General features: G+C 41.9%; 1 protein-coding gene across 1 annotated transcript in view; it reads right to left on the bottom strand.

The window, feature by feature from the left end:
- Positions 1-20,153, bottom strand: part of LOC129829250 (rho GTPase-activating protein 44-like) — a 124,796-nt gene extending 104,643 nt beyond the window's left edge. The window contains exon 1 of the mRNA XM_055890941.1: positions 19,855-20,153. Within this exon, the coding sequence (XP_055746916.1) occupies positions 19,855-19,907 (53 nt within the window). The 5' untranslated portion in view covers positions 19,908-20,153. The remainder of the gene's footprint in view (positions 1-19,854) is intronic.
- Positions 20,154-26,929: the final 6,776 nt, after the last annotated feature.

Here is a 26,929-nt window from a genome sequence, read left to right as displayed (position 1 = left end):
CCATTAATGCATTTGAAATGTTTATGTTCCCATTTGAATGAGGTGATGACGACAGGAGGACCATGATGTGATGTATTTTCTTTTGGACTTTGTCTGACAGCTTTGGCAGCAGTCGAAACTCCAGTATAGCGTATGTGAAAACTCTGAGTTAGATGTCAACGTACTGGAAAGAGCATGTGGTCACAGAGTGGGATTCATATTTACTCCCAATCCCAACGGGCAACAATTAGCCTAGCGTCTATTTTTACAACAGGTCATTCCCATGAAAAAGGACCCATGAGCACCAACATGTGAAGTTTATAGGAGCATATAAAATGTGGTGTCAAACGAAAGCTAAGAGTCTATATTTTGTGGAAATGAAGGCATAGATACGTTGTCCTACCATTTTCCATCCTGGAATAAGCAAAGGCTTTGATTTCTGGTCACACAGATAGAAAGGGGGTCTTAAAAACATCTACTAGAAAAAGTATTCAAAGGTAAAGGCCCCTGCCAACTAATATCAACATTTATATTTAGTTTTGCATAAATGACTTGCCTTCTGTAGGTTTAAAAGTCAACTGCCCCTCAGAACCAACTTCTCTGGTTTAAAACGGCCTACAGGTGAGTGATATCGAAATGAGTCAGAAACATTAATTGGAGTGTCAAAATTGACTACAAAGTGTAAATAGGATAACTTTGGTTATAAAATCAGTCTCGTCCAAAACTGACTTTTGTTAGTGAGTTCGTATGGATTACTTACATGCCCATGTTTGCCAATGATGCCAAATTGACCAGAGACTACACACCCCCAGCTGCCATTTGGACATTTGTCGCCAAGTCTGCATATGGGTGCAACGCACACACATTTCGCTCAGCAAATAGGAGAATGGGCATCCATAAAGTTGGTGAAAACTTCCAATGCATTTCAACAATATTGCCAGATGGCCAGGAATGGATTATATCCAACACGTACAACATTATTTGATCATGCTAGCGAGGCTAGCTATGATACCACTGATGAGGTGGAAAGTTAAGTTCCTTGGCGTACACATCACTGACAACCTGAAATGGTCCACCCACAAAGACAGGGTGGTGAAGAAGGCGCAACAACGCCTCTACAACCTCAAGAGGCTGAAGAAATGTGGCTTGTCACCTAAAACCCTCACAAACGTTTACAGATGAACAATTGAGAGCATCCTGTCAGGCTGTATCACCGCCTTGTACGGCAACTGCACCGCCCCACAACCGCAGGGCTCTCCAGAGGGTGGTGCGGTCTACACGACGCATCACAGGGGGCAAACTACCTGCCCTCCAGGACACCTACAGCACCCGATGTCACAGGAAGGCCAAAAAGATCCTCAAGGACAACAACCATTGCCTGTTCACACAGCTATCATCCAGCAGGCGAGGTCAGTACAGGTGCATCAAAGCTGGGACCGAGAGACTGAAAAACAGCTTCTATCTCAAGGCCATCAGACTGTTAAACAGCCATCACTAGCACAGAGAGGCTGCTGCCTACATACAGACTGGAAATCATTGATTGGCCACTTTAATAAATGGAACACTAGTCACTTTAATAATGGCACTTTAATAATGTTTACATATCTTGCATTACTCATCTCATATGTATATACTGTATTCTATACTATCTATTGCATCTTAGTCTATGACGCTCTTTCATTGCTCATCCATATATTTATATTTATCCCATTCCATATTCCATTAGGTATTTGTTGTGGAATTGTTAGATATTACCTGTTAGATATTGCTGCACTGTCGGACCTGGAAGCACAAACATTTCGCTACACTTGCAATAACATCTACTAACCATGTGTATGTTACCAATACAATTTGATTTGATTTGATTAAAGGGGAATGATACTGGAGCAAGTGAAATACATCTAGCTAACGTGTAATGTGATGTAGCATGTCAGAGAAAGATGTGCATATCGCACTTTAGCTAGATAGCTACCAATGGGCTAACTGCAACCTATGGCATTTATGTTCAATACAGAGCTGGCACTTAATTGGATACTAGCTTGCTAGATAATCATAGGATGTAGCCAGCTTGGAGATGCATGATTTTAGTATGAATAATCATTATTTTAATATGTTGGTAACCTGCTGTATATAATAATATAATGCCCTTGAAACCGGTGTTTGGGTGATATTGGTACTTCGTCTTGGGCCTAACAACGCCCATGCCAATATATCCTCCAAACACCGGCACGTTCTGACCAATTATATTTTATTTAATTCACAGGCTATGTACAGAATCTGGTGGATTTGTTGTTCAGTAGCGTTGTGGGAACCCCATATCAGGAGCTGTTACAGAAGGCTGAGGCAGTGGCCAGACTCCAGTCCCGCTTCAGATTAATGGAGGACACTTGAATCAGGTTGGCCACATTTGATCTGGTCAATGATAAAAATACTATCTGTCCTGGAATTCAACAAACCACTACTGATAATGTAATCAGTGCTGTGTGTACAGTGCATTCGGAAAGTATTCAGACCCCTTGACTATTTCCCCATTTTGTTAGGTTACAGCCTTATTCTAAAATTGATTCAATTGTTTTTTCCCTCATCAATCTACACACAATACCCTATAATGACAAAGCAAAAACAGTTTTTAGAATTTTTTGCTCATTTATGAGAAACAAAAACTGAAATACCACATTTACATAAGCATTCAGACCCTTTACTCAGTACTTTGTTGAAGCACCTTTGGCAGCGATTATCGCCTCAAGTCTTCCTGGGTATGACACTACAAGCTTGGCACACCTGTATTTAGGGAGTTTCTCCCATTCCCCTCTGCAGATCATCTCAAGCTCTGTCAGGTTGGATAGGGAGCGTTGCTGCACAGCTATTTTCAGGTCTCTCCAAAGATTTTCGATCAGGTTCAAGTCCGGGCTCTTGCTGGGCCACTCAAGTACATTCAGAGACTTGTCCCGAAGCCACTCCTGCATTGTCTTGGATGTGTGCTTAGGGTCGTTGTCCAGTTGGAAGGTGAACCTTCACCCCAGTCTGAGGTCCTGAGAGCTCTGGAACAGGTTTTCATCAAGCATCTCTCTGTACTTTGCTCCATTCATCTTTGCCTCGATCCTGACTAGTCTCCCAGTCCATGCCGCTGAAAAACATCCCCACAGCATGATTCTGCAAACACCATGCTTCACCGTAGGGATGGTGTCAGGTTTCCTACAGATGTGACTGTCACGTTCTGACCATAGTTCTTTTGTATTTTCTTTGTTTTAGTGTGGTCAGGGCGTGAGTTGGGTGGGTAATCTATGTTTTCTATTTCTGTGTTGGTTTTCTGTGTTTGGCCTGATATGGTTCTCAATCAGAGGCAGCTGTCAATCGTTGTCCCTGATTGGGAACCATATTTAGGTAGCCTGTTTTGTAGTGTGTTTTGTGGGTGATTGTTCCTGTTCGTGTGTTCCTGGTTTTGTCTGTGTTCACTAGTTCGGGACTGTAGCTTCGTTGGTTTTCGTCAGTTTATTGTTTTTGTTCATTCTTGAAAAGTATTCTAATAAATATGGATACGTACCACACTGCGCTTTGGTCTTCCGATCCTTCCTACTACTCCTCGTCAGAGGAGGAAGACGAAAGCCGTTACAGTGACGCAGGGCATTCATGCCAAAGAGTTCAATCTTGGTTTCATCAGACCAGAGAATCTTGTTTCTCATGGTCTGAGAGTCTTTAAGTGTCTTTTGGCAAACTCCAAGTGGGCTGTCATGTGCCTTTTACTGAGGAGTGGCTTCCGTCTGGCCACTTTACTATAAAGGCCTGATTGGTGGAGTGCTGCAGAGATGGTTGTCCTTCTGGAAGGTTCTCCCATCTCCACAGAGGAACTCTAGAACTCTGTCAGAGTGACCATCGAGTTCTTGGTCACCTCCCTGACCAAGGCCCTTCTCCCCCGATTGCTCAGTTTGGCCGGGTGGCCAGCTCTAGGAAGAGTCTTGGGGGTTCCAAACTTCTTCCATTTAAGAATGATGGAGGCCACTGTGTTCTTGTTGACCTTTAATGCTGCAGAAATGTTTTATTATCCTTCCACAGATCTGTGCCTCGACACAATCCTGTCTCGGAGCTCTACGGACAATTCCTTCGACCTCATGGCTTGGTTTTTGTTCTGACATGAACTGTTAACTGTGGGACCTTAAATAGACAGGTGTGTGCCTTTCCAAATCATGTCCAACCAATCAAGTTGTAGAAACATCTCAAGGATGATCCATGGAAACAGGATGCAGCTGAGCTCAATTTCGAGTCTCATAGCAAAGGGTCTTAATACGCATCTAAATAAGTTATTTCTGTTTTGAATCTTTATAAATGTTCAAACATTTCTAAAAACCTGTTTTCGCTTAGTCATTATGGGGTATTGCGTGTAGATTGCTGAGGATTACTTTTCTTTTTTAAAATTCATTTTAGAATAAGGCTGTAAAAGTCAAGGGATCTGAATACCTTCCAAAGGCACTGTATATGTGTGTCTTGTATGTGGTAAGGAGGTGCACCCTTCCTTCCACTGTGCCATTAGACTACTGCTGGGGCAGAGTGAGTAATGCCAACCAGTCAGTGCCATGCTGGCATGTGTCCCTTGTGAATTAGCTGCGAATCAGGATCTCTAATTAGCTATGTTCAACCGTGTATTTACTATTGGCTTCCATGACTGTATGGTGACAGTCTTTCTCTCTCTCCCTCCCTCTGTGATATAGGAGCTGGGTCGGATATAGGAGTATTCTTTATATAAGCAGAACACTGCTTCTACAGTATTATGTGAAGTATGGTTTATTCTGTTACACTTGAAAGTTATCAAAACACTTTGTTATTTACATAAGCTCAGCAATTGGTGCATCACTGTTATCGTCACTCTTTTCATATTACTCTGTAGGCTAGTGACCGATGCAAAGCTACTTCCTGCAGGAAGCTTTGAATTGGTCAGTAGACTACAGAGTGGTGTGAGAAGAGTGCCATCCTCCTGCATCTCACATCTGCCTGTAGTTATTGAACTCTGCCTGCTGGACGATCTGACAGCGGACATAATGAGAGAGGAGACAAGGCAAAACTAGCCAGTTATAGAATATTGTGTTGTAGGACAGCTGAGCCGACTCAAGACCGGGCATTCAACTTGGAGTTGTTACTGTTTCCACGGTAACATGTATTCACAGGGCGTGATGAAACGTTGAAACTAAGTTGCAAGCTGCTTTCGTAGCAAGGTGTTTAAAACGAGTGTCTTATGAAACATATATATATATATAGGAATATATATATTCCAGACACTGGCTCTTGCAATCTTGCCATAACTGATTTTAGAGAGAAATATCAGCTAGATCGGATGGCCAGCTTCAGCTATCACCAAGCTATGCTTGCTAGCTGCAGTCAGCTTGGTTAAGGTCAGCGCAGGCTTTAGCCTACACATAGAACTGAATTAGCTGACCATCTTGAGATGGCGAATCAGTTAGGAGGGGAGAAGTCCTCAACTTCAAAACTTTGTTCTCTCTATAGCAAAGCCAACTTAGCTTACCTCGCTGTACTCACTACTGGCCTTGTTAGTTTTGATTGAATGGCAAAGACACATCCACGAAACACCCACATCAAACCACACCCTCAAGACAACCCTTGTTTGCCATCAGTCATGGCCGCTAGCATTTTTTTTAAAGCACAGCATCTTGTCATTCTGTTACCAAAAACCCACATATCTTTAAGACATTTTCTAATTTCTCTCCCTCATGAGGGAGGGTTATGAAAGTTCACAAAAGTAACAAGTAAAGGTAGACCTACACTACCGGTAGTTATAGTGTTTCTACTGATAGCAATTTTATTTACAGTACCAGTCAAAAGTTTGATTCCATATTCATTATTTCATAGTTTTGAGGTCTTCACTATTATTCTACAATGTAGACAAACCCTGGAATGAGTAGGTGTGTCCAAACTTTTGACTGGCACTGTATGAATTATTAAGTGATTAAAACATGTCACTCCATTACCAAATCGGTAACAGAGGAACCAAAAAATCTTTAACAGAATGACTGCAATTGAATTGCCCACAATGGGAAAGCATAGTAGTCAAAAACCACAGTAGAGTACAGTACAGTACAGTAAAGCACAATAGAGTAGGTTACCGTACAGAAAAGTAGAGTTTAATTCAGCACATACGATTAGAGTACAGTACAACGTAATATACTCTACTCTACTGAACTATACTCTACTCTGTGTTTCTTTACTGTATTGTACTCTACTGTGCCCTACTGTACTGTACTGAACTACACTCTTATCTACTTTACTTTATTTTACTGAACTATACTTTACTATTTTTTACTTTACTGTACTGTACTGTGCTCCGTACTGTAATGTGCTGTACTGTACTCTACTGTGCTGTACTGTGATGTCCAAACTTGTGAAACACAGATGTCTATGATTGGTATAGATTTGGTCCGGTCTGTTTGGGGTGGAGCTCATTAGAATGTGTGTATATTAATACCTAAATATGCAAAGGAGGACACTGATATTTTTGTACCTTTGTGTACCTGTTCAGGATACAAGAGAATGACATTCATAACTATGCATTACTTTATAGTAAAGATCAAGGACCCATGATGTCATTCTGTTATCATCATTCTGATACTGTCGAGCCACTTCACTTACTGTAGGTCAACAACCAAAATAGATTGTGTTTCTACACCTGCATTGCTTGCTGTTTGGGGTTTTAGGCTGGGTTTCTGTATAGCACTTTGAGATATCAGCTGATGTACGAAGGGCTATATAAATACATTTGATTTGATTTGATTGTGTATATGTTGTAAGTAGGATTCCACTGTGCCAATAGACTACTCCTGGGACCGAGTGAGTAATGCCAACCTGTCAGTGCCATGTTCAACCGTGTATTTACTATTGGCTTCCATAACTGTATGGTGACACCCCATTTTTTCTGCAGACATCTTTGAGTCATAATTAGGAGTAGATATTTAACAGATTTTTTGGGAAATCGTGGTCACATAAAAAAGTGAGGGAGATTTTACTGTAATCTGTTACCAAACTTTTCATTTTCGCTGTTCCTAAATGTGTTTCAGTAAAAATGTATGGTGGCAATTGTTCAAAGTAGACTTCTGCATATAGGTGTATGGTTTGTTAAACTTTGCAATCAATGGTTTTTGCTTGGCATACAGTGAAAAGGTTACTGTCAGCATCACCAGTACATCACTGGGGCCAAGCTTCCTGCAATCCAGACCTATATAATAGGCGGTGTCAGAGGGAAGCCCATAAAGTTGTCAGAGACTCCAGTCACCCAAGTCATAGACTGTTTTCTCTGCTACCGCACGTCAAGCGGTACAGGAACACCAAGTCTAGTACAAAAAGGCTCCTTAACAGCTTCTACCCCCAAGCCATAAGACTACTGAACAATTAATCAAATGGCCACCGGACTATTACATTGAACCCCCACCCCCCCACCGCATTTGATTTGTACACTGCTGCTACTTGCTGTTGATTATCTATGCATAGTCACTTCACCCCTACCTACATGTACAAATTACCTCTAACCTGTAACCCCGCACACTGACTCAGTACCGGTACCCCCTGTATATAGCCTCGTCATTGTTATGTTATTGTGTTACTTTTTATAAATTTTTTATTTCGTTTATTTGGTAAATATTTTCTTAACTCTTCTTGAACTGCACTGTTGGTTAAGGGCTCGTAAGTAAGCATTTCACGGTAAGATCTACACTTGTTGTATTCGCCGCTGTAACGGCAGATTTCCTCCTCTTCGTCTGAAGAGGAGGTGTAGCAGGGATCGGACCAAAACGCAGCGTGGTAAGTGTCCATGTTTTAATAGAAACAACTGAACATGACACAATACAAAATAACAAAGAGAATCTAACCGAAAACAGTCCCGTGTGGCACAAACACTGACACAGGAAACAAACACCCACAAACCAACAGTGAAAACAGGCTACCTAAATATGGTTCCCAATCAGAGACAATGAATGACAGCTGCCTCTGATTGAGAACCATATCAGGCCAAACTAGAAAACCCCACATAAAAACAGACAACATAGATAATACCCACCCAACTCACACCCTGACCAACAAAATAAAGACAAAACAAAGTAAATAAGGTCGGAAACTTGATTTGATTTGCTATCTATACATCCTGGCAACCCATCATTACGCACACCTAGCAATCATCATTACGCATACCTGCGCCCCATTATTAGACACACCTAGACTTCATCACAACCCTGATTATTCCCCCTTTATTTAGCCCTCAGTTGTCATCAGTCCTTAGGTGTTATTGTTTTTCTCTCATGTTCAGTACGCTTCCCATGTTTTTTCTTTTGTACCTGTTCCATATTAAGCTCACCTTCTGCTCCTGCTTTCTGACTCCCGGCGTATACGTTACAACGTCTTCTCGTTCATGTTGACGAAATACTAATGTTTCAGAGTCAGGTTTTTTTACAGTGGATTCAGAAAGTATTCAGACACTGTCACTTTTTTCCACATTTTGTTACATTACAGCCTTAAAATGGATTAAATAAATATTTTTCCTCATCAATCAACACACAATACCCCATAATGACATAGGGAAATACCTTATTTACATAAGTATTCAGACTCAAAATTGAGTTTCGGTGCTTGATTGGAGTCCACCTGTGGTAAACTTAATTGATTGGACATGATTTGAAAAGGCACACACCTGTCTATATAAGGTCCCACAGTTGACAGTGCATGTCAGAGCAAAAACCAAGCCATGAGGTCGAAGGAATTGTCCATAGAGCTCCGAGACAGGATCTGGGGAATAGTACTAAAACATTTCTGCTACATTGAAGGCCCCCAACAACGTAGTAGCCTCCATCATTCTTAAGTGGAAGAAGTTTGGAACCACCAAGACTGTTCCTAGAGCTGGCCGCCTGGCCAAACTGAGAAATCAAGGGAGAAGGGTCTTGGTCAGGGAGGTGACCAAGAACTCGATGGTCACTCTGACAGAGCTCCAGAGTTCCTCTGTGGAGATGGACAACCATCTCTGCAGCACTCCACCAATCAGGCCTTTATGGTAGATTGGCCAGACGGAAGCCACACCTCAGTAATAGGCACATCACAGTCCGCTTGGAGTTCTCTAGTCTGATGAAACCAAGATGGAACTCTTTGGCCTGAATGCCGAGCGTCACGTCTGGAGGAAACCAGGCACCACTCCATCTCCTGGCCAATACCATCCCTACGGTGAAGCATGGTGGTGGCAGCTTCATGCTGTGGGATGTTTTTCAGAGGCAGGGACTGGGGGACTAGTCAGGATCAAGGGAAAGATGAACGGAGCAAAGTACAGAGAGATTCTTGATGAAAACCTGCTCCAGAGCGCTCAGGACCTCAGACTGGGGCGAAGGTTCACCTTCCAACAGCACAATGACCCAAAGCACACATCCAAGACAATACAGGAGTAGCTTCGGGACAAGTCTCTGAATGTCCTTAAGTGGCCCAGCCAGAGCCCGGACTTAAACCTGATCGATCATCTCTGGAGAGACCTGAAAATAGCTGTGCAGTGTCGCTCCCCATCCAACCTGACAGAGCTTGAGAGGATCTGCAGAGAAGAATGGGAGAAAGTCGCTAAATACAGGTGTGCCAAGCTTGTAGCGTCATACCCAAGAAGATTTGAGTCTGTAATCGCTGCCAAAGGTGCTTCAACAAAGTACTGAGTAAAGGGTCTAAATACTCATGTAAATGTGATATTTCCGTTTAATGTTTTTATAAATGTGAACAAATTTCAAAAAATCTGTTTTTGCTTTGTCATTATGGGGTATTGTGTGTAGATTGATCAGGAAAAAATCTATTTAATACATTTTAGAATAAGGCTGTAACATAACAAAATGTGTAAAAGGGGTCTGAATACTTTCCGAATGCACTGTAAAACCCTCTGACTCTGAAACATTAGTATTTCGTCAGCTTGTACGAAAAGACGTTGTGTGTAGAGTAAGTTTTATGTTTATTTAAGAGTGTGTCCAGAGAGAAAGTCATGCAAGTTGGGATTTTAATCAGTTTTTGCAGGGCTCTATGCTGATTTTTATTTTATTTTATTTTTTACAAGGAGCAAGTGTGTTCCTAAGTTGAAAAATTTAGGCCCGTACAAAGAAATTTAAGAGCACAATTAAAAATATTTGAGATATTAAAGCTATAATCCTTACTTTTCTAGGCACACTGCGGGTAAAATTGTCGAGTCCTGTTTTGTAATGTTGAAATCCCAGAGTTTGGCAGGGGAGAGAGGCGGGCATGCAGGAAAGGTGTTGGAGGGTTGTGAGGCCACTCACTGGCACTGCCAGAGTAAGGAATCCCTGGCTCAGCTTCACTCAATCACCCAGGTTGCCCTGGTAATGGAAGGATGTCATAGAATTTACCATGCTACAATGCCCATTGGCCACCTCCCTGACTTACTCCACATCATTGGTTCCTTTCCCTCCCTGCCCCCACCCTCTTCCAGCTCCTATGACAGATCCCTCTGAGGATTTGCTGCATCATTATGACAAGCTCTATCTGTCTTTGGTCTTTCACGGAGAAAGACATGGCATCTAATCAAAGTATGAGCCAAAATGACCAAAAAGGCAGCCATTTTGAGGCTATCATTTCTGTCTGTCATCGTTGATAAACACAGGCCAAACAGCTAGGAGAAACACACTGTTCCAGACCATTGGCTTCCTCCAGTCCACCTCCCATCCTCTGATTTAGAAGATGCTGTCATCGGGAAGAGCAAAGAATGGTCGGGTGTGGCGTCTGCATGGTCCTAAGGGGCTCCGACTCATATCCCTCAGCAGCGCATGCATGTCTCCCAGCATCCCACTACAGTGGTTGCAGCAACGCTCAGCTGCAGACAGCAACGTCTCTGACCGAGAGCCTCCACAGGTTACAGAGAGAACAGAGCTGATGACGTCCCACAGGAACACACTCAGAAGCCCTTACAATCGAACTGTCTCAGATTATTTTTGACTGAGACTACCGTCTAAAATTGCCCTATGCCATTTCAGTAGTATAGGTACTGGTAAGGCCCTGAGTTTTCCCTGACCTGACCAAGAACAACTCATGGCGCTAACCCTAACTACAATATCTCATTATGGACCACTTGTAAGTTGCAAGTCCTGTTTGATCATGATCAGCACAGAAAACAAGATCATTTCATCTCTCTGAGAAGCACATTTCTGAACCATATCTCAAGAGGCAATACCATCCCCCTATCTTCTCTTCCTTAATTTCTGTCACTTTCCCGGCATGCATATAACAGCTCTAAAAGGCTGTGGCTTGTTTTCTGCGAAGCAATCAGGATCCACAAAAAGGGTCGACTGCAGGGGAAACGGAGTGATGTCAGAGTGATATGTAAAAATGGAGAGAATGAGGGAGAGAGGAACATGGAGAGAGATGCACTTCTATGGTAACAGAATGACGCTGAGACTTAAAAAAATGTATCATCTTCAAATGTATGCCAAACAAAAACGATTGATTGCAAAGTTAACAAACTCTATACACAAGGACAACTTTCAACAATTTCCACAGAAAATTGTACAAAAACACATTTACACTGAAAAAAATATAAACGCGACATGCACTTTTAATTTTCTCATAATTACAGTGGAGCCCAGAGATGGGGCCCGTCTCTAATTGCTTGTAGGAATCTATTACTGCCCTATCACCATGATTAACGAGGATGTACACATACACACTCATTGTGTGTGAAGAAGGTGATGATGGCAGTGCCTTTCAACACCCCGGTGAGGTGCAACACTTCACACTATAAAAGGTAACGTCACCTCTGTCAGCTCCCATTAACTGGTCCAATACTGAACCCCCTGTAGCAATACACCCCTCACTGCATCTTGTTTGACCTCAGAACTCACATTAGCAACCCCCTGCTAATGCCTAGGCTTTAGCTCAGAGTGTTAACACAATAGTGTGCAAACAACCCTGGTTTAAAAACCCAGTCTGTCATACGTAAATGATTGAATTTGGGCATGCACAACAACATTTTGTCATTGCATTAGGCATCTGAGACACTACAGAATACTGATTACGTTCCAAGTAAAGGGCTATCAATTCATAAGCCCTGAAAATGACCATGCATTCACTGCACTGTAGAATTAAGTCGAGTATTCATACAATGTTTGACAAATGGGATTCATTCACTTTTAACTGAATGGTCCAGCAGTCAGGGAGGAGGAAAAACAGATTAACGTAATTTATGTTCACCCCCTTATGGAGTAATTTGTCCTAACCCGAAAACATGTAGAAAGACACTCTCATTAAGACCCAGCAGTTGGGTGGCGGTGGTCTTCAAACCAAGACCAAGTAAATGGTATTGAGGGTTGACAGGGTCAAGAAAACAATGCCTCTCATATGTATACAAGGACACAGTAGTGCTTGCCACAGGGGGACATCCACGCAGTGGTAAAAGAAGTCCGGGATTGACAGCGAATTCCAGAGTGGATTTAGAATCCCTGGTGAATTCTGGTGAATTCTATACCCTGACAGACACAGACAAGTGCCACATGCCTGCCCTTGTATCAGCATTGATGAAACGCTGAAACAAAGCTAAGAAAACACTCAAACTCCGAGATGAACCACAATCGTTGCCCCTGGTGAGACATTAACTGGTTTGATAGCACATGCACAGAGCATTGTCACAGACACATAGGCTTACTGCAGCGGTCACCAACCTTTTCAAGTCAAAGATCACATCCCAAGTCCAAATGTAAACCAAGATCTACCACTTGCAAATAATGATGACAAAACAAGGCCACCATGTAGTTCCACTTTGACATTCTTTTATTTTGTTACCTGTCAGTCACAAGCAAAGTTTTCATTTAATTACACAAATAGTATAATCGGAAGTAAGTGCAACTATGATTCAACATTTTATAACAGTCATATTACATTTTTCAATATTTCCACAGGCCTACTACTCATTAACCATTCATATATAACCTCAGTAATCAGTCAATTACAGGCCGAAGCCAATCATGTACAGTTTCACTTTCCCTTTTTAAACATCATATTTCAAGACACTTCAAAATGACAACACTCAAGTAAGTGCAACTAGCAAAATGTTATGACAACAGTCACGTCATTCAATTGTTCAAAAATATTTTCACACAAATCACAGCCCGACCACCATTCATTACCTCAATAATCAGTCAATTACAGGCCTAAGACAATCATGTACAGTACTGTCTCAATTTCCCTTTTTGAACAACACACAACACATCCTTTTGTAAACAATACAGCCGACAACAGATTTCAAACAGGCAATACTGACTCACTCTGAATGCTGTGGATGAGATCACAGTCCCCACACACACACATTCAATGTGACGGCTGTGATTGCACACTATCAGCAAGTGCTCTGTAGTCTGGCTCATAGTTCGACACAGCAAGTCTAACACTGTCTGTAAGATGTCTACTAGTTAGACAAGACCTGTTCTTTGACTTGATTATTTTCATCTGTGAAAAGGCCATCTCACAGAGATATGTTGATCCGAAGTAGGCCTTCACCTTAAGTGCGCAGGATGAGCTGTCGGTTTTGGTTAAAAAAAGCGACTGCCGTGGTTTCAATACAGACTTGAGCTAGTCAACGTTCTTTGAACGAAGTGTGCTCTTTAGCGGGTAGGTTTCTTTGAACTTGGGGTGAATGGTGTTGTGGTCCCGCTCCACGTTGCCCGTTTTTGCGAGCGCTACAGCCTGGTGACAAATCAGGCTAATCCTTTTGTCCTTAACTACGGTGAACAGAAAATCGCGTTTCCATTCTTACATGAAAATGTCATCGTTTCATTAGATTGCGTATCGTTAGCTTGATAGCTCGTGAGCGTTATAACAAGTGCCTGAGCTAGTTAAGGCAGGAACATCAGTCAGGGACATAATTTGTCAGATATTAAACCTAGAAACTGTATTTGATTGGCCAGATTTACCCCTCCCCCGCCCCGCCCCTCCACCCCCATCACTACACACAGGGCTCACACATGGCGCATTTCATTTGAAATTACATTTATAAATAATAATAAATAAATTAAAACATTTAGACGTTTATGATTTTTTTCCTATGATTTTGAAAACTCCTCGCGATCGACTTTGAATGCTTCCAAGATTGACTTGTCGACCACGATCAACGGGTTGGTGACTCCTGGCTTACTGTAAGTACAGCAGCTCGAGAGAGAAACTCTGGATCTGTCTTCAATGAGACTTCAGGGATCCTGGGGATTCCACATGCAATGTTTGGCAGCCATGTCCCATCATTCTCTTGCCTGTCTTGTGGGACACTGGCACTGCCTGCTACCTCAGGGTATGCAGTGTCACCTATCCTCACACAAGGCCTTGAACAGGGTTTACCATCCCCAGTATGGCACTCAAACCTCCACAGCCAAGGTCCAAAGAAAAGCCATACACGCTGCCCTAAGTTACAAGTATAGTTTGTTGTTTGTCATTGAACAAACCCGTTCATCAATCAAATAATGGTTCCAGGCACGGTTATACATCATTCCAACTTTGTTTTGACATGGAAAAAAAAGCACAAGATGGATACCCCAAAATAATGAAGACATTAGTGGCGTGCCTGCTTTTTTCCCTGAGAATAACATGGAATTTACGCCAAAGTCTTCAATCATCAGCCATAACAGGGCAGAATGACAGTCAGTCAGTAATGGGCAGAATGACAGTCAGTCAGTAATGGTAAGGCCAGAAATGCAATGTATGAAGGCAAATAATGCCCCTTGGGTCTGATAGTCGAAACAAATCCTAAAGTAAAAAAAAATACAATTTCTCACTGTTGCTGAGGATTAGGAACCCATTTTCTGACATCCTCATTTCCTGGAAAACAGGGAATGGGGATAACATAACAGTTTCCCCCCATTTCCTTTTGCTCTTTTATCAGTGCCCACATTCTTTCACTTCCGCTGCTGACCCAGCAGCATGGCCGAAAGTTCCAAAACGCAAATCTCTTTTTCACATTTTTGAAATGAAAACATCCTTTCTTAAAGAGATCCCGCCACTTCCCGCTAACATAACAGTTTAACCCAATCAAGACCTGACCACTCACAGAAAGTCCAATCAACACAAAAACTGTGAATGAGAAGATAAAAAAATAAAAACAGCCAGAGGAATTAAAGCAGTTGTCTTTGTGACTTGCCTATTGCCTTCCTCACCACAGCCCAGACAGTCACACATTTTCACACAGACACATTTTTATACAACACCATTACATAGGACCACACTAAAATAGTACAACATATAATTGAAAAAGCCTTTGCGGTAATGCATCATCTTTCCCATAGCTTACTGAGTGAGCCAGGCAGCTGCCAAGGTCACAGAGACATCCCCATTTACATGGATGCCCAGCAGTCAGGAGCCCTGCTGGTGCCTCCACCCTCTAAATGTGACTAATTGCCCCTACAGTTCTGCTTCTTAGGGTACAGGTTATAACTCATTACCGGGGTGTTCGCCTCAGTGGGCCAGTGCTCCATGCATCAGCTTCAGCTTTCAAAGTAGACAGGTACACACGCACACATGGAGACACCCACACAACTGAATATGACAACATGTTGATGCGGTCACTAGAGTGTGGTGATATAAACACACCACACCTGGCCGCACCCACAGGGCAGAGGCACACGCACGCGTTGACTCTCTTACAAAGATACTAAATGAGATCGCAACAGGTGTGCCTTGTTAAAAGTTAATTTGTGGAATTTCTTTCCTTCTTAATGCCTTTGAGCGAATCAGTTGTGTTGTGACAAGTTAGGGGTGGTATACAGAAGATAGCCCTATTTGGTAAAAGACCAAGTCCATATTATGGCAAGAACAGCTCAAATAAGCAGAGAGAAATGACAGTCCATCATTACTTTAAGACATGAAGGTCAGTCAATCTGGAAAATTTCCATAACTTTGAACGTTTCTTCAAGCGCAGTCGCAAAAACCATCAAGAGCTATGATGAAACTGGCTCTCATGAGGACCGCCACAGGAAAGGAAGACCCAGAGTTACCTCTGCTGCAGAAATTGCAGCCCAAATAAATGCTTCAGAGTTCAAGTAACAGACACATCTCAACATCAACTGTTCAGAGGAGACAGCGTGAATTAGGCCTTCATGGTCGAATTGCTGCAAATAAACCACTACTAAAGGACACAAATAATAAGAAGAGACTTGCTTGGTATATGAAACACGAGCAATGAACATTAGGTCGGTGGAAATCTGTCCTTTGGTCTGGAGTCCAAATTTGAGATTTTTGGTTCCAACCGCCGTGTCTTTGTGAGACGCAGAGTAGATGAACGGATGGTCTCTGCATGTGTAGTTCCCACCGCAAAGCATGGAGGAGTATATATAATATATAATATATTATATATATATATAATATATTCGTTGGTTACTACATGATTCCATATGTGTTATTTAATCGTTTTGATGTCTTCACTATTATTCTACAATGTAGAAAATAGTCAAAATAAAGAAGAATCCTTGAATGAGTAAGTGTGTCCAAACTTTTGACTGGTACTGTAGCTCCAGATTGCATTCAATGGTCACAAAGGAATCCTCCCAAGGCTTTTTTAATTGTGACTCATCCTTTCTAAATGCCCAGATGATAGTGGTTGGAGAATATGGTCTAAAGACTCCTCCTTAGTTCCAGTACTGACTTACAACCAGGTAGTCTAGCAGTTAAGCACGTTGGACCAGTAACCAAAACATTGCAGGTTCAAATCCTATAGCCGGCAAGGTGGAAAACTCTGCTGTTCTGCCCTTGAGCAAGACAGTTAACCCCCAACAACTATCACGTTTTACGGTATGACCCAAGTGCAGACAGTGTTGAATAAACAAATGTTTATTCATTAAGCAGGGGCAGGCAAACGATAGGTCAAGGCAGGCAGGGGTCAATAATCCAGAGGGGGTGAAAGGCACCAGAACAGCAGGCGGGCTCAGAGTCAGGGCAGGCAGGAAAGGTCAGAACCAGGAAACTAGAAAACAGGGACTATATCAAAGACAGGAGCAAGGTAAACCGTTGGTAGGTTTGAATGAAGAAAACTAGCTCGCACAGACAGACAGAAAACACAGGTATAAGTACCTAGGGGATAATGGGGAAGATGGGCGACACCTGGAGGGGGGTAGAGACAAGCACAAGGACAGGTGAAACAGATCAGGGCGTGACAACAACAACTGCTCCCCGGGTACCGATGATGTTGATCAAGCCAGCCCCCCGCACAGAAGATGCATTTCGGTTGAATGCATTCAGTTGTGCAACTGACTAGGTATCCCTTTTCCCTTAAACTGCTTCCATCACAGTTTCCTATTACCTCTGCCTGCCAAGTCCACTCTGTTGAGAGGTTATACCTTTTGCATTGATCAGCGTCTGTATCAGTGTCTGACTAACTGACTCAGCGAAGCCTTAAAGAGCAAGTCAGCAGGCAATGCAATAAGGATGTTATGACATAGAGTATCCTGTAGGTGTGCCAGCGTCATCCGTTAACATTATCTCAGACTCGGGCAAGAAAAACAAAGTGGTTGTAACATACTTTTACCACCGCAGGGCTGTGTTAGAGTCAACACTGACAACACGGAAGTCATTAACCTGAGAACGAAAACGAGTTCATCTGGTTGTGGTGCATACATCATTGTCTTTGTGTTTGATCTGACTAGCAGGTCCTGTTTGGCAATTTTGATTACCTGAAGAATAATGAGTCGAGTCGAAACAAACGCAACATTGATTGTGCATTGGGTTATGCATCAGTGACAGAGAAAAGCTCTTCAGTCATGCGACAAAGACACAGTGTTGACATAACTTTGACTGTTAAACTAAACAAAAACATAAAACACAGCATGCAACAATTTCAAAGATTTTACTGAGTTACAGTTCATATAATGAAATCCGTCAATTGAAATAAGTTCATTAGGCCCTAATCTATGGATTTCACATGACTGGATGGATTTCACATCTGTTGATCACAGATACCTTAAAAAAAGTAGGTAGGGGCATGGATCAGAAAACCAGTAAGTATCTGGTGCGACCACCATCTGCCTCATGCAGAGCGACACATCTCCTTCACATAGAGTTGACCAGGCTGTTGATTTTGGCCTGTGGATTGTTGTCCCACTTCTCTTCAATGGCTGTGCGAAGTTGCTGGAAATTGTCGGGAACTGGAACACGCTGTAATACACGTCAATCTAGAGCATCCCAAACATGCTCAATGGGTGACATTTCTGGTGAGTATGCAAACCATGGAAGAACTGGGACATTCTCAGCTTCCAGGAATTGTGTACAGATCCTTGCAACATGGGGCCGTGCATTATCATGCTGAAACATGAGGTAATGGCGGCGGATGAATGGCACGGCAATGGGCCTCAGGATCTCGTCTCTGTATTTCTGTGCATTCTAATTGCCATCGATAAAATGCAATTGTGTTCATTGACAGTAGCTTATGCCTGCCAATACCCTTATCCCACCGCCAACATGGGGCACTCCGTTCAGCAAACCATTAGTCCACACAACGCTATACACATGGTTTGCGGTTGTGAGGCCGGTTGGACGTACTGCCAAATTCTCTAAAACAACGTTGGAGGCGGCTTATGGTATAGAAATGACCATTCAATTATCTGATAATAGCTTTGGTGGACATTCCTGCAGTCAGCATGCAAATTGCACGCTCCCTCAAAACTTGAAACATCTGTGGCATTGTGTTGTGTGACAAAACTGCACATTTTAGAGTGGCCTTTTATTGGCCCTGGCACAAGGTGCACCTGTGTAATTATTGTGCTGTTTAATCAGCTTCTTGATATGCCACACTTGTCAGGTGGATGATTTATATTGGTAAAGGAGAAATGTTCACCAACAGGGATGTAAACAAATTTGTGCACACAATATTAGAGAAATAAGCTTTTTGTGTGCATGTACAATTTCTGGCATCTTTTATTTCAGATCATGAAACATGGGACCTACACCTTACATGTTGTGTTTATATTTTTGGTTAGTGTATTTACCGTATAAGGTATGGGTGGGTCCCATTCTCTCTTACTGTATCCCTGTCTTTCACAACCCAATTTGGCCTCACTAATACCACTACCCCAGAGACATAAAAACCACTAGTGCTCTTGGCTCAGCTGTTACCGTAGTAACAGAGACACACAGATCTTGGATTTAATTTCACTGAATAGGGGGTACATTCTTGCCCCCATAAATATTCAAATTAGGAGAAAACACCAGTTCAGACTATCTGATATTGCAGGCCTTCTGTCAAGACATAGTAGACAGAACAGACAAATGGCATGCAACCTGTGTTTACATTCTACAGTGAGCCGTATGTTTTCAAATGCTATGCAATTTCGACATGTATTTTCTATTGTTGGATAGCACTCTTGAACGTAATGAATAGATGCGGTTAATACCCAGGAATTTTGGTACAACATAGTTTCAACATCAATGACTCTTCCTTTGATTAGCGAATAGGCTATATGAGATTTTGCTTGGACTTTACCTTTAAATTGCATACGCTATGCATTATGCTATTCCATTACAGTAAAGCATTGAATAATTTGCTTTTGCGATGTCCAGGTGTCCAACATCAGTTTGGCATAGTACCCAAGCAGAGAATGCCTCGCATTCGCGTCGTGTCACATTCGCACACTCCCCGATTGTGCGCGCGAACCATGGTCAACCGCGCTACCACTGTTACATCAATTAAGGCCTTATAAAGAAAACTTCTAAAACCAGCAGTGGTGCATACAGATGACATCTGCAACATCAAAATGCAAACTTCACGTAAGACTCAATCATTTTCGACCGAGAAGTCGGATGGAGCATATAAAGGCAGCCTTTCCTGCCTCATCGAAGTACGTCCAAGATTGCACAACTAAATGGGTATCTTAATAAATGTGCCCTTACCTGCCCACTGTTTGGTTGGCGAGCTGTCGCATTCTATTGAATTGCTTCTTCATCTTCTATTTTTCTGCGTTAACACCGATGGATAGAGCGACTCCACATATCTCATTGACAAACAGTCCGGTTCTCCAACGAGAATTACAAGACAGCCCACCTTTTAACAATCCGTTTTTATCATAGCCATAAGGAACGCATCGCAAATAAAGAGTAATAGGGGAGACAATTTCAACGCATTTTATGGTCCCTGTCACGCAGTCCACTGCTCAGAGATGCTGAACCAATTTCTCCGGGCAGAGTGACAGCTCACGACACGACACTGCGCACTAGCGCAGTATGGGGAATGTAGTTCCACCGACCAAACGTTGAGCCTACAAAGAGACCATCATGAATTCTACATGATACAGTGTTTAAAACAAGGTGTATACACTTTTTTTTCTTCAACCTGACAAAAGATCTAGCTAACACCCTTGTTCAGTTTAAAAGCAATTCCATTGCTCTATAGGTAGGTTACATTGAAAAACAAGAATTGAGTGGGCATTCACTGTTCGTATGGGCCAAGGTCTACTTGCAGACCCCAAGTACCAAAATGTACTTTTTAGTATTTCAGTATATACAATTTAATCTACTTACAACATGTTAGATAATGTCTGAGGAACCTGGTTTGATACCTGGTCGGTCACACACAGACCCTGGCACATGTCCCTAAAATGTCCTTTTGTTGAACAATTTGGTTTGTTGATAGTACAATAAAGCAGTCAGATAGTATAACTAGTTTAGGTAGGCCTAGTCTGCAGAAGAAAAAAAAATGATGTGGTTTACTAAGGAAAACAGCATCATCTTGTGGCTATTAAAGCAGAATACCACGCAGATTCTTTACTCGTTTAATTGGCATAATTAGTGCTTAGCATTGGCTGCAAAAGTCTGTGATAGCTTTTTACAGCAACACATACACTTTCTGTTCTCAAGGAAAAATATCCAAAGGAATATGCTGTCATCGGAGAGAGAAATGACTTTGGGTGCTATGCAGTTATTTATTATTAGGCTACCATATCTGGGAACTTCCCAAGTATATGCATTGTAATGCAAAACATTACTACACTGAGAACATGCGTTTAAAGTGAAACAACACAGCATTTATTATTTAAATTAATGAGAGTTTCATACCTATACAAGGCATGTTGGATTTTCTTACCCTAGATATCTTGATGTTGGTTTTGATTTAATCTGATCTGATGGGTGCATGCGTGCTTAGTCCCCTCCAGTACTCCCTGTTCACCCACGACTGCGTGGCCACGCACAACTCCAACACCGTCATTAAGTTTGCCTACGACACATCAGTGGTAAGCCTGATCACCGACGACGATGAGAGCCTATAGGAAGGAGGTCAGAAACCTGGCAGTGTGGTGTCAGGACAACAACCTCTCCCTCAACGTGAGCAAGACAAAGGAGCTGTTCGTGGACTACAGGAAAAGGAGGGCCAAGCACACCTCCATTTACATCAACGAGACTGTAGTCGAGTGGGTCAAGAGTTTCAGATCTAATTGATTTATAAAGCCCTTTTTACATCAGTAGATGTCACAAAGTGCTTATACAGAAACTCAGACTAAAACCCAAAAGAGAAAGCAGATGTAGAAGCATGGTGGCTAGGAAAAACTACCTAGAAAGGCAGGAACCTAGGAAGAAACCTAGAGAGGAACCAGGGTCTGAGGGGTGGCCAGTCCTCTTCTGGCTGTGCCGGGTGGAGATTAAAAGAGTACATGGCCATTTAGACCAGATTGTTCTTCAAGTTCCTTGGTGTCCACATCACTAGGGACCTATCATGGTCCAAACACACCAACACAATCGTAAAGAGGGCATGACAACAACGCCTATTCCCCCTCAGGAGGCTGAAAAGATTTAGCATAGGACCTCAGATCCTCAAAAAGTTCTACAGCTACACCATCGAGAGCATCCTGACTGGTTGCATCACCACTTGGTATGGGAACTGCTCGTCATCCGACTGCAAGGCGCTACAGAGGGTAGTGCGTACGGCCCAGTACAGAGCTTCCTACAATCCAGGACTTCTATACGAGGCAGCGTCAGAGGAACGCCCTAAAAATTTTTAAAGACTCCAGCCACCCAAGTCATAGACTGTTCTCTCTGCTACCGCACGCCACGGCAAGCACTAACGGAGCGCCAAGTCTGGGACCAAAAAGCTCCTTAACAGCTTCTACCCCCAAGCCATAAGACTGCTGAACAGTTAATGAAATGGCTACCAAGACTATTTGCATTGACCCCCTTATTTATTTTTGTATTTATCTCTTGCACAAGCTCAATGTACATTCACTGGATTCTAACCACAGACACATACATACTACCCCCCCCCCCCCCCCCCCCCCACACACACACTCACATTCCTTCACACTCTTCACATATGCTGCTGCTACTCTCTGTTTACTATCTATGCATAGTCACTTTAGCCAAATACATTTCAACTCAGTTTTTCACAATTCCTGACATTTAATCCTAGTAAAAATTACCTGTCTTAGGTCAGTTAGGATCACCACTTTATTTTAAGAATGTGAAATGTCAGAATAATAGTATGATTTATTTCAGCTTTTGTTTCTTTCATCACATTCCCAGTGTGTCAGAAGTTTACATACACTCAATTAGTATTTGGTAGCATTGCCTTTCAATTGCTTAACTTGGTTCAAACGTTTCAGGTAGCTTCCCCAAGTTTCCCACAATAAGTTGGGTGAATTTTGGCCCATTCCTCCTGACGTAACTGAGTCAGGTTTGTAGGCCTCCTTGCTCACACACACGCATTTTCAGTTCTGCCCACAAATGTTCTATAGGGTTGAGCTCAGGGCTTTGTGATGGCCACTCCAATACTTTGACTTTGTTGTCCTTAAGCCATTTTGCCACAACTTTGGAAGTATGCTTGGGGTCATTATCCATTTGGAAGACCCATTTGCAACCAAGCTTTAACTTCCTGACTGACTGACTGACTAGTCTTGAGATTTTGCTTCAATATATCCACATAATTTTCCATCCACATAATTTTCCATCCTCATGATGACATCTATTTTGTGAAGTGCACCAGTCCCTCCTGCAGCAAAGCACCCCCACAACATGATGCTGCCACCCCCGTGCTTCACGGTTGGGATGATGTTCTTCGGCTTGCAATCCTCCCCCTTTTTCCTCTAAACATAACGATGGTCATTATGGACAAACAGTTCTATTTTTGTTTCATCAGACCAGAGGACATTTCTCCAAAAAGCACGATCTTTGTCCCCATGTGCAATTGCAAACCGTAGTCTGGCTTTTTTATGGCAGTTTTGGAGCAGTGGCTTCTTCCTTGCTGAGCAGCCTTTCAGGTTATGTCGATATAGGACTCGTTTTACTGTGGATATAGATACTTTTGTACCGGTTTCCTCCAGCATCTTCTCAAGGTCCTTTGCTGTTGTTCTGGGATTGATTTGCACTTTTCGCACCAAAGTATGTTCATCTCTAGGAGACAGAACGCATCTCCTTCCTGAGCGGTATGACGGCTGCGTGGTCCCATGGTGTTTATACTTGCGTACTATTGTTTGTACAGATCAACGTGGTACCTTCAGGCGTTTGGAAATTGCTCTCAAGGATGAACCAGAATTGTGGAGGTCTTTTTGGCTGATTTCTTTTGATTTTCCCATGATGTCAAGCAAAGAGGCACGGAGTTTGAAGGTAGGCCTTGAAATACATCCACAGGTACCCCTCCAATTGACTCAAATTATGTAAATTAGCCTATCAGAAGCTTCTAAAGCCATGACATCATTTTCTGGAATTTCTCAAGCTGTTTAAAGGCACAGTCAACTTAGTGTGTGTATACTTCTGACACACTGGAATTGTGATACAGTGAATTATAAGTGAAATAATCTGTCTGTAAACAATTGTTGGAAAAATTACTTGTGTCATGCACAAAGTAGATGTCCTAACCGACTTGCCAAAACTATAGTTTGTTAACAAGAAATTTGTGGAGTGGTTAAAAAACTAGTTTTAATGACTCCAACCTAAGTGTATGTAAACTTCCGACTTCAACTGTATATAGCATCCGTATTGTTATTTTATTGTGCTGCTATTTTACCTTTAGTTTATTTAGCTAACTTTTTTTACACATTAAGGTTGTGTTCAGCACATGTGACAAATGACATTTGATTTGACGTGGATGATCAGTGTCTTGTATCTATCCTTGCATTGAAAAATGATTGGGTTGTTTCCCTTCTGCTAGGCTCAAGAGCTTTTATAGAGCAGAGCGTACAACTTCCGATCCCCTCCGTTTGTGGATCTGGAGGCCTCTTCATAGATTTACCAGGCTCAAATAAATACAGTTTAGCACAAAGGCATTTCACTTGCTGTAAAGTCCGGAATGTGTTCCGAAGGACAGATTCCAGGTGAGGCCATTTTGAAAGATTGAAGTATCTGAAATTGATTTTGGGCTGCATGTTAGTCATGTTACAAACAGTAGGTAATGGACTTTCAGATTTTGTTGTGGGGTACAACAATTAACCCATTTAATCCCGAATTTTAGTAAGCCTTTGAAATAATCAAATCAATATTTTTTTTTAACATTTTCATGGAAAAGTAGGTGAAAAAGTGTGTTTTATGGTCGGTCACAATTGTGACCGGTGGGATAATGTGATGTATACTGAATTAACATATTTCTCCTATGCAGTCATGAAAATTCTTATATATCCCAGCCCAGTTATTAACACATTTAAAACTCTGTCACTGGCAGTCCCCAGCATTGCTACTAGAATGCCCCATCACATTCTAGTGTGACTATTTTACATATCAAAAACCCCTATACAACACCGATATGAATACTGAGAGCAAAGACAAAAAGTGCAACATGTATTGAAACATCAATATTGTAACTTTATTGTAACATTTGAACTTGTACTTTAGTGTATTCATTGTAACATTGTCATTGTGACATTTTAGTGCAACATTCAATAACAACTGTATAGCAGTCGTGTCATTCATTCACATTGAACATAAAGGTAACATTTAGGATAGAGGTAGCCTGTGGAACATGCATTCAAGTAGAAGCCTACAAAAATATATATATATATTATACACACAATACATACATTATAAAAGGTAGGCTTCAGAACCAAGTGCACGATTAGTTTGTGCATCACTATTTTGAACTGCAATCAGTCAGACCTACTGTCATACAGTATGTCTTGAATCAATTGATCCTCTTTTCCAAAAACATTTCAATCATTTTGATTGTCTTCTTCCATTTTTGTCGACTTTTCTTTTCTTCCTAGAGTCCGTTGTACTGCTTCTCCTCACCCTTTATTGACTTTTCAATTAGTCTTTTATTGGCTTTTTTCAGACCTTTTTCATTCGGTCTTATCTCCTTTTCTACTGTCTGTGGTATATCTTGAAGCACTCAATGTGCAGTGGCGCTTTGCATTTCTCACATGCATAGGTAGTGCATTTGTCACAATGACAACATCTATGGAACCGGTGCATCGTGATGATTGGCCAGTGAGAAGCTATCTTGATATCAGTCATATCAGTCATATCTTGCCTGATCTTCAACAGTAGCAGCAGTAGAGATCTCCTTCCGTGGCTCAGTGGTTTCATGCCAAACTTTTGCATAAGAGACTGTGCCACTATCCATGAGAAGGTGAGCAGGTTGATGGTCCCTCCCATAACATCTCTGTAAAATAAATGGCTGTTTACAAGTGCACTGTTGAGAGGCCATGAAAAGATGGGCCACCACCACTTCTTAGACCTTATGGAGATATGGTATCTTGAAACCTGTAGGTTGTGAAGTTCAACACCACCCATTTGCTCATTTTATCGGTTGATGCATTTTGGTTGTGGGACTTTGTCAAAAGGCACATTGCTCCTTGTTCATCTCTTGACAGAGGTCTCACTGTATTTCTCCTCCATGTTTGTTGCCACTGTGACAATGTTATTGTCTTTCTAACGGACAAGCAACCTGTCTCCTTGGGTCAGAACCTCAGAGGTTTCCCGGAGTAACTTCATGAAGTCCTTCTGTGGCTTGAATTGGACATCAAACAGACGATTTTGCCTCATCATTCCAGAGCTCCCATATCCTCTTTTTGTCATTTCATCGAGGAGTGCAAGCGAAGTGAAGAGGTTGTCATGAAGGAACTTGCAACCTTGAAGCACCTGAGATTGCTCCGCAACACCAAGAACAACACTGGGTCCATGACCCAACCCAGTCTCAGGAAGGAGAATGTAGGGTGGTGAGGGTAGGTCATAATCACTGATAACGTTGTTCCTGTCATGATCAGCTTGCATAGGTTCAGCATATACATTCAACAGCCTGGCTGGCAAATTACCTGTCTCCCCCTCATAGTCCATAAATGACCCATCGCTATCACAATCTCTGAGGGATAACTGCAATGTTGCACGCCTTGTCTGAGCAACATATCCAGAACTTGACTCAAAGTGAAAGACAGAGTAGAAAGAACAGAGTAGAAAGTTACGTAAAACCAGAACTATGTATGTGTATAAGTATGTGTATACCTAGACGCACTGTGTTATCCTGCCTGTCACTATTGTTGCCGTCAACATGTTTACACATTCTATGACCACACTGAACAAAGTTGAGTAATTGCAAATGCATATATAAATACTAGACACCTTAAAGATGATGTGTACCAAAAACCTTTGTCCTATCATTATGTTAAACTTTACTAACCTTTTTTGGGGGAGCTTTGATGCAGCCATCATCGTCTCATGGTGCAACCAGGAAGTAAACAGCTCTGGTCGTGTGAAAATTGACAAGATTTACAAACATGTGGCACTGCACATATTTCATTGAGACCCTTTATTATTTCAATATTTGCTAGAAATGCATTGATATATCATTCAGCAAAATTTTTAGAGGCTTATAACTGGAAACGTTTTTTACGGTCACTATTGTGACTGATGGGATTAAATAGGTTAAAATTAAGCGCAACTGAATTCTAAATATGATCATGTTTACAGCAGTGGCTTGTTTGAAAGTTTAAAAAATCCACGCATGCGCCGTCAATTACCTATATTAAACTACAGTACGATAGGTGGCGTGTGT

The sequence above is a fragment of the Salvelinus fontinalis genome, chromosome 30, assembly GCF_029448725.1.
Source record: "Salvelinus fontinalis isolate EN_2023a chromosome 30, ASM2944872v1, whole genome shotgun sequence".
Lineage (NCBI taxonomy): Eukaryota > Metazoa > Chordata > Actinopteri > Salmoniformes > Salmonidae > Salvelinus > Salvelinus fontinalis.
This window is presented reverse-complemented; position numbering and strand designations above follow the sequence as displayed.